Raw genomic sequence first — 8,389 nt, 5'->3', positions numbered from 1 at the left:
TAAGATTCTAGGTAGAAAGCTAGCAAGTCCGTTGATAGAAAGCAAAACACTATGAAGAAATGTTCTGAGATCACCAGTCAGATAAATGAAGCCCCGCTGTGTCAAGAAAGGTAGTTGATAATTGCATTGCCATCCAAGGGATAGTGGCATCTAAATAAGAAGTATCTTTTCTATATTCTTTGTGGATCTCTTCAATGTTTCCATTAATTGTCTAAGAAATATCTTCATGATCTGTCTTTAACACAAAGGATATTAACAGAGCAAAAGGAAAATAGTGTAGCAGATGAGGATAATTGTATTTAGTAAGTCCTTGAGATTCTTGAGAGATGTAAAGCAGTTCACTAAAACCTTAGAGAATGTAATTGCTTAGTAGAATCTGATGCACTGGACAAAGTCCAGAAACCAAAAAAACCTCAATGACTGGATTAATAACAATCCAGAGGTCTACAACCACTGCACAAATACCGCAAAGGTGGGAAGGTACTTGGTAAACAGCTCAGAGACCGGAAGTTTCCCGGAAAATAGCTCAGCGGTTGGCCCCTCATGGGCCCATAATTTGAATATTGAAAACTCTTCCTTGGAGGATAGTTTTGCGCTTGGTAGCTGCTGGAAATAAAACATGACGGGGTAAAGGCAAGGTTCTGATAGTTTCGATACCCAAAACCACCACTGTAGTGATTTAGGGGTTGGAAACTCTTGAATACGCGATTACGTTGTCCAAAGTATTTGGAGCCACTGCTAGGGGTCGGGGTGGCTTTAGTGGCACGGAGGTTCTTGGGGTAGCAATCAGATACATACCCCTTGCTGTGAGCACCTGGGCTACCGCTGGGGGCAGGTCCAGTGTTGGTTGTTTCGCAGCTACCACAGACTTTGCCTACTGCTGAAGAGTTGCAAGGCACACAGAAATTTGACCCATCACAAGTTGTGGTATCCGTCTTGACCTCGCAGCTGGGGGATTCACAGCCAGGCACTTCGCCATAGGATTCTTGGCAGTTGTCCAGGAGCCAGAGATTTCCTTGGTAGCGGCTGGGTAAGGAGAGCCCAAATGTGGGGCTTACATCACTGGAGCAAAGAGCAGCAGAAGTCACTGGAATGTAACAGTATGTTCTGTAGGATGTGCCACTGCAGCCCCCAGGAGAGCCCAGAAAAGACATGGAGTTTGGGTGCATGCTAAGTGGCAGTCGTGTAGGTATGGCACGGCGGTGACTCGAGGACTTTATATATCTTCCTCAGAGGTTGTCTGCAGGTGTCCTGACTTCTTCCTCCATGCTGCCTGGGAAAACAACACGGCAACATCTCATTAGTGTGCTATTTATTTAGCTCCAGTCGTTGATGTCTTCACACTCTTATAAAAATAACTTTATTTTGCTTCTTCAAAGTGTCTATAACTGCCACTTTGACCATCACCCATCACTCATCATCTTCAGACCCTAGCCTTGAAGAATAGTGATTTTTCTGTTAATAGGTCAACTCTCCTCTGTCAATCAGTGGTTAACAAGAGTTCATGTGTCCATGGGCCTCGCTGGCATGATTATTAAGAGCTTAATAAGGATTGGAGTTAAATAAGAAACCTGTATTTTCCCACCCCATTGAGAACTGAAAATACTGCAGGACTTGATTCTGAACTCAGTCGCATGCTTTGGCTCTCACAATACTGTAGCTGAAAAGAATGAATAAGGACTGGACTCTTTGGAGAAAGAATTGGTTCTCCCAAGCACATTCTTAACTGTACCAGACCGTGTAGTGGTGATAACTTCTCATCTGATGTATTTGGAAAATTCCATCCATAGGACTCTTGGAGACTTAGTGACCCTGCTGGAGGTCAGGAATGAACTTGTCCCCATGGCTCACTGGTTGCTAAGTAACCGTGAATTCTATGAGGCTCCTTTCGTTCTGTGGTATATAATATCAAAAAAGGTCAGTTGAAAAAAGATTGTATTGTTCCAACTAAGACTACCAGGTACATTGTTTCTGCTGTGAAGCCCCAGCGTTTTGTACTTTTTTTTACCCCAAATTCATATTTATTATTTTTAATGTGAGGTCTTAATTTTTGAACACAGTGTGTTGAGTGTAATTTTCTTGTGGAGTCTATACCTACAAAAGGAAATGAATGTACTAAAAAATCATTTAAATTTTCTGATTTGTTTAATTATTTTTGTTCTTATTATTGTTTGCTTTTGTATTTTAGGCTACACCTTAAAATGCTCAGGGGTTACTTCTGGCTCTGCAATGAAGATTCACTCCTGATAGGGCTCAGAAAAACAAATGGGATTCTGGGAACCAAACCCAGGTAAGTTGTATGGAAGGCAATCACTTTGTCTGCTGTCCTAACTCTCTGGTTTCTGATTATTTAATTCTTCTATATTCTGTCCATACTAAACAATATATTCCCCTTGGAGTGATGCCTGAAGGAATTTTATAGACTTTTTAAATTTTTTTTTGGTTTTTAGGTCACATCAGGAGATGCTCAGGGATTACTCCTGGCTCTGCACTCAGGAGTTACTCCTGGCGGTACTCAGGGGACCACACGGGATGCTGGGAATCGAACCCAAGACGGCCACATGCAAGACAAATGCCCTACCCACTGTGCTATCGCTCCAGCCCCAGGAATTGTAAAGATTTAAAAGTATAGAATAAATATGTGCTTTTGAAAATATTAACTTTATTTTATTATTACATTTTCCAGTAGATTGGGAAAAGTACTGTACATGCCAATAGCAATGAATTCAGATAAATAAGTTAATTTCTTTAGGTAGGCTAACCTATAAGAGTCATTCTCAATTGATGCTATCCTAACAAGATACAGTTTCATAAACTTTTCTTTTCTTCGGTTTCCAGCAATATTTAAATGCATGCCAGTTCAAACAAAGATATATTGCAAATGTCATAATTTGAGTTTTCTCAGTGTTTTAATATTCTGTAATGTTACAATAAGCACCTCTTTATTGGACACATTTTGGTGTGTTTTGTGGAGCATTTTCGAGATTAAAAGGCTCAGAATCTGGAAGCCTTACTCTCAGAAAAATATCTGGCTAGAGAGCATCCTTTCAGTTATGAGTCAGATAATTTAGGAAATAAAATATAAAAGTATGTTGATCGTCAACTTTCCCTATCCTACTAGATCTAAATGGCAGACAAGTTGAGATTGATGAAGTTTTATGTCTGCCTTACTCTAGTTAGCCATGATTACTGTCACCCTTATTTTAAATCTATCTTAGAGAAGATTAGGAAGGGGATAACAGAATGAATAAGTCTATCATATTTAAATCCACATACTCTCTTTCTAATGAACAGATTACTGCAGAATATTCAAATCAGCATCATTCACAGAGTATAATCCAACAAAAATTAATAATGCAGAGGAAATAATTGTATAACTAATGCTCAAAGTAAAAGAACTTGCAAGATATTAAAACTTGTTTTGATATAAAATATTATAAACAATGAAACATTGATATTTACAAAGGCTGAATTGAGTCAGCTCTTCTAATTTTACCTTCCTACTCTCTGACATGTTCAGATGTAACCCTCATTGTCTGCTGACCACCGTTTACTATTAACAATAACGCTACAGAATTTTCTTCCACTTTAGTATTCATCTTGGCAAAAGACAGTGCAAATAACATCAGAACATAAAAAATGTAGCACTGACTGTAGCACTGTCCTCCTGTTGTTCATTGATTTACTCAAGCGGGCACCAGTAACGTGAGATTTGTGAGATTTGTTGTTACTGGTTTTGGCATATCAAATATGCCACAGGTAGCTTGCCAGACTCTGCTGGGTGGGCGGAATATTCTTGGTAGCTTACTAGGCTCTCTGAGAAGAACTGCGGAATAGAGCCTGGGTCAGCTGCATGCAAGGAAAACACCCTATTGCTATCACAAGGGAAGAATCTTTGTCTCTTTGAGTGGTATTTTCCTCTTAATCATTAATTGCCATAATCATTACTCCTCTTGCTAAATTTCTGAAACTACTATCCCCCTTATTTCCTATTTTAATATTTTTATGTATGCATGCAAAGCTGAATAGGACTCTCTAAATGGAGCTGTTTCCTTCCTGATCCCTGGTACCTGTGAATGATTTCTATATCAAAAGGGACTTTGTAAATATGAGTAAGGTTCAACTTTTAAGATAGAATTTTTGAGTGAGGTTCTTGTAAAATAGAGATATTATAGGAGAAAAGCCACTATGTTAGTGATGCCTCTCAGACTACAGGAATATCAGCAACGTCTAGAACCTGAGAGAAAGAGAGTACAGATTTGCCTATTGACTTCAACTATAATAAATCCTGCTGCCCCCTTGACTGTGCTTATGTGAGATCAGTTTTGAACTTCTGGTTTCAAGAACTGCAAGAGATTACATTTCTGCTATAAGGTCACGAGGTGTGCAGCTAAGCCATAGGAATGTAATATACTCTGTTAAAAAAAATCAACAATTGCATTGGCTAGTATTATAACTTACAAGAGAGTATGTGCTTTCTTGCTCTTGTTCAAGGGAATAAGATTTCTATCCATCAAATAATATAGATAAGCCTCCAGGCTTTGTGAAAAGAAACAAAATTTATTTATCTAATTAGGCAGTGCATTCTTTGCAACTCATTAAAATGGATTTAAGGAACTCTCTACTGATTCTTCCAAAGGTTAAAAATCATTTATAGTAATACAGAAGATTAAAGAATCTAAGTTTTCCAGTAAATTACCCTCAGATAAAATAATAGTGGCCATCTTCCAGGATTTGGGATTATGATAAGATTTTCTCTTCTTTTTGTAATCGCATATATAATTATCTCTTAATTCCTCTTGCCAGAATACTGTTAAATGATGCAAAAGTGATTCCCCTATTTAAAAAGAATAGAATTCGTATAAAATCTATAATTATATAAAAATTACCATTTAAGTGTTGAGTAAAGTGATTCTTAAACTTAGCAATTGTAGGCTAAAATGATGGGCAGCTGGCTATATTTACATTGTTGACTTCATAGCTCATTTTTGGTCTCAAAAGCTTAATGGCAGATGGGCAGAATTAAATACTGAGGAAACAGGAGTAAATGAAAATAAAGCTTTATAAAATTTTGAGCCACACCCACCGATGCTCAGAACTCACTCCTATGTCTACAATCAAGAATCACTCCTGGCTGAGTTTGAAGGAACATATGAGATGCTGAGATTTGAATCTTGATGGCTCTCACGCAAGGCAAAAGCTTTGCGCACTGAACTATCTCTCACGTTCCCAAATAAAATGTTTTATATAGCGAAAATGAGTAGAAAGACAGGAATGTGAGTTTGATTTTTGTTTGTCTTTTTAAGAAAACATGATATTTATGGAATTAGAACAGGTGTGACATGAGTTGAACATTTTGAGATGGAACCACTATGACTGACTTATGAAATATAAACAATTCTCTTAGTGTGTGATACTGACACATTTTCATTAGTATGTGATCTTGGAAATATCTGTCTTTCAGTACTTAGTATCTTCTTATGTGAAAGCAGTGCCAATAATAACTACATTGCAAGACTATTGTGAAAGTGAATGGAAATAAGCATAAAAATATCTAGATGAAGAAAAGAAACTTGCTCAATGAAAAGGTAATGCTATCTTTCTAAATCCCTAAGTTAGGAAATTCCACTCATCCATTAAACTAAATAAAAATAATTATTCTGAATTTACTTTGAAGTTGAAAAAACATGGTCCTGAAATAATCTTTGTCTCCTCCAAAAGTTAAGTCCAAAACTGAATGGATTCCTTACAACAACTTCATGTCATGAAAATAGTTTACTTAGCCACAGTTACTAATGAATCCTCTTATTTCAACCTCCTTCTTTTGTTCCATTTGTCTAATTAGTTTCTAAACATCTGCATTAGTGGTTATATGAATAAGAATTCAATAATTAAGTTATAATAATAAGATAATAATAATAAATAATTAAGAATTCAATAATTAAGTTACTGTCAAATCCCGTCTTTGACATTTACAATATGAATTAACTACCAAAAAATGAAATAATGTTTTTTAAATTAATTTATTGAATCAACGTGAGAACAGTTGCAAAGCTTTCAGGTTTAAGTCTCAGTTATAAAATGATCAAACACCCATCCCATCGCCACTGCATATTTTCCACCACCAAGAACCCAATATACCCCCTTCCCCCCCTTCCCCATACCTGTAAGGCAGATGATTTAAATTTAACTCTCTCTCTCTCTACTTTGATTACATTCATCATTTCAACAAAAGATGCACCACTATTATTTGGAATTTTCCCCAATAATCAAACCTGCTGAAAAGACATCATGAAATAATTTGTTTTCTATTGTTGGTTATTAAGACCATATGATGCTGCACGGCCGCAATAGTGGCCACACAATTTTGAATTTCTGATATTTTACTAATTAAGTCTGGGGGGATTTCTGCAAAAAGCCGATTAGTTCTGAGATCTGTTTGTGTGCCTCTGGGTCCATGGCCGTGCTGGGGATCCTCTCGTGGGGGCCAACTCGTGGTCTTGGTGGGACAAGAAGGACGTGCAGGTCCTGCCCCCATCCCATGAGGCTGCAGTTGCCCCACACCGCCAGCTCATACTTGGCTGTACAATAAGCTCTGAGGTGGTGGCCACCATGCTGCTGGCAGGGCAGGGGGCATAGGCAGAAGAGACATCCTTTCCCTCCAGGCAGCACAGCACCATAGCTTAATGCATAGTCCATTCACATTTCTGCCAAAAGCTACTGGGTTCCAAATTAGGTCCATGTGCCTCTGGGGCCATGGCCATACTGGGGAGCCGCTCATGGTCTTGGCAGGGCAAGAAGTGGAACAGTGTTTTCTTTTCTTTTTTTTAAAATTTTTATTAGTGAGACATCATGAGGTACAGTTGTAGACTTACAAATTTTTGTTCTTGGGTTTCAATTATATAATGATCAAATACTCATCCCTCCACCAGTGCCCATTTCCCACTACAATGGATCCCAGTAAACCTCCCAACCCCCATTCTGCCCCATCCCACCCTGCCTCTGTGGCAGGGCATTCCCTTTTGTTCTCTCTCTCTTATTGGGTTTTGTGGTTTGTAAAAGAGGCAGTGGGTGACAATCAGAAACAGTGTTTTCTTAAGAGATGGTCATGAAGATTAAAATAGTCAAATACAGGTTGTGAATAATAAGTACTTTCTTGGTATCACTTTTATTTTATTAACACCAGACTCTATCTTTGCTGGTATTGAGACACGAAGAGCGAAGCACCAGGTGAGCTATTTAATTTAATTGGTCATTTAATTTTTTTTTCTATTGAATCACCTAATTGGTCATTTTGAACTTCACTCACCAAAAAGACAGGGGAGGGGTAGTATGTAGTAACAGATAAAAGGAAGTCTTCTATCATCAATTACTCTAGGCCTCCTCATTTGTGCTCAGACATCCCATATAAGTGACAGACGTTCAGGAATCTCCTCCACATGCACCTGGCCGTGCTTAGAGACACATAAAGTTCAAAAAAACAGGGAGCCACTGAGGTATAGCCCCAGGAAGACCCAGCAACAGGTTATAGAACAGCAAGCCTCCACCAAGGTGATACATCTGACAGGCTTCTAGCTCTAGATTTCACAGAAGGAAAGTTTACACTGAATAGAGGAAGGCATTGGGACAATACCAGGCCATCATACATTTGAGATGATGGACAGAACTTTTTTTGTAGACTTACAAACTTTCATGCTTGAGTTTCAGTTATACAATGATCAAGTATCCATCCCTCCACCAGTGCCCATTCTCCACCACCAATGATGCCAGTAGCCCACCATCCCCCTTCATCCCGACCCGCCTTTGTGGTGGGACATTCCCTTTTGCTCTCTCTTTCCTTTAGGGTATTGTGGTTTGCAATAGAGGTATTAAGTGACCGTCGTGTTTGGTTTATAGTCTACTTTCAGCACACATCTCGCATCCCAAGCAAATCCTCCAAACATCCTTCACTTGGTGTTCCCTTCTATATCTGAGCTGCCTTCCCCCCCCAGCACGTGCTGCCAACTTCCAAGCCATGGAGCAGATCTCCTAGTACTTATCTCTAATATTCTTGGGTGCTCATCTCCCATTCTGTTATTTTATATTCCCCAGATGAGTGCAGTCTTTCTATGTCTAGGTACAGAACTTTGAATGTCAGATACAGGAACAGGCATGGAGGGAAAAGGTCAAATCAGGTTTTAAAGACACCTCTAAGAACTATCTCCTGGATAAGTCTTCTTCCATATATTGTTTTCATTCTAACTTAATTGTTAGGGCGCAGATTGAGATCTCCCTTTAATGACAAAGAGACTACAGAGAGGGCAAACAGCAAGCAGGGTTTATTGTAAGACTGGCTAGCCTATGCAGGCACGCAGGTCCAGCATGTTGGGCAAGACCCTGATTTCTCCAA

The 8,389-nt window shown here is 38.8% G+C and overlaps 1 protein-coding gene across 1 annotated transcript; it reads right to left on the bottom strand.

The window, feature by feature from the left end:
- Positions 1 to 425: 425 nt before the first annotated feature.
- LOC130018672 (keratin-associated protein 24-1) lies at positions 426 to 1,169 on the bottom strand. The gene has a single exon (XM_056109478.1). It carries the CDS (start codon positions 1,167 to 1,169, stop codon positions 426 to 428), a length of 744 nt encoding a protein of 247 aa, XP_055965453.1.
- Positions 1,170 to 8,389: the final 7,220 nt, after the last annotated feature.

This window comes from Sorex fumeus, unplaced genomic scaffold (genome assembly GCF_029834395.1).
Source record: "Sorex fumeus unplaced genomic scaffold, SorFum_2.1 ptg000265l, whole genome shotgun sequence".
Lineage (NCBI taxonomy): Eukaryota > Metazoa > Chordata > Mammalia > Eulipotyphla > Soricidae > Sorex > Sorex fumeus.
This window is presented reverse-complemented; position numbering and strand designations above follow the sequence as displayed.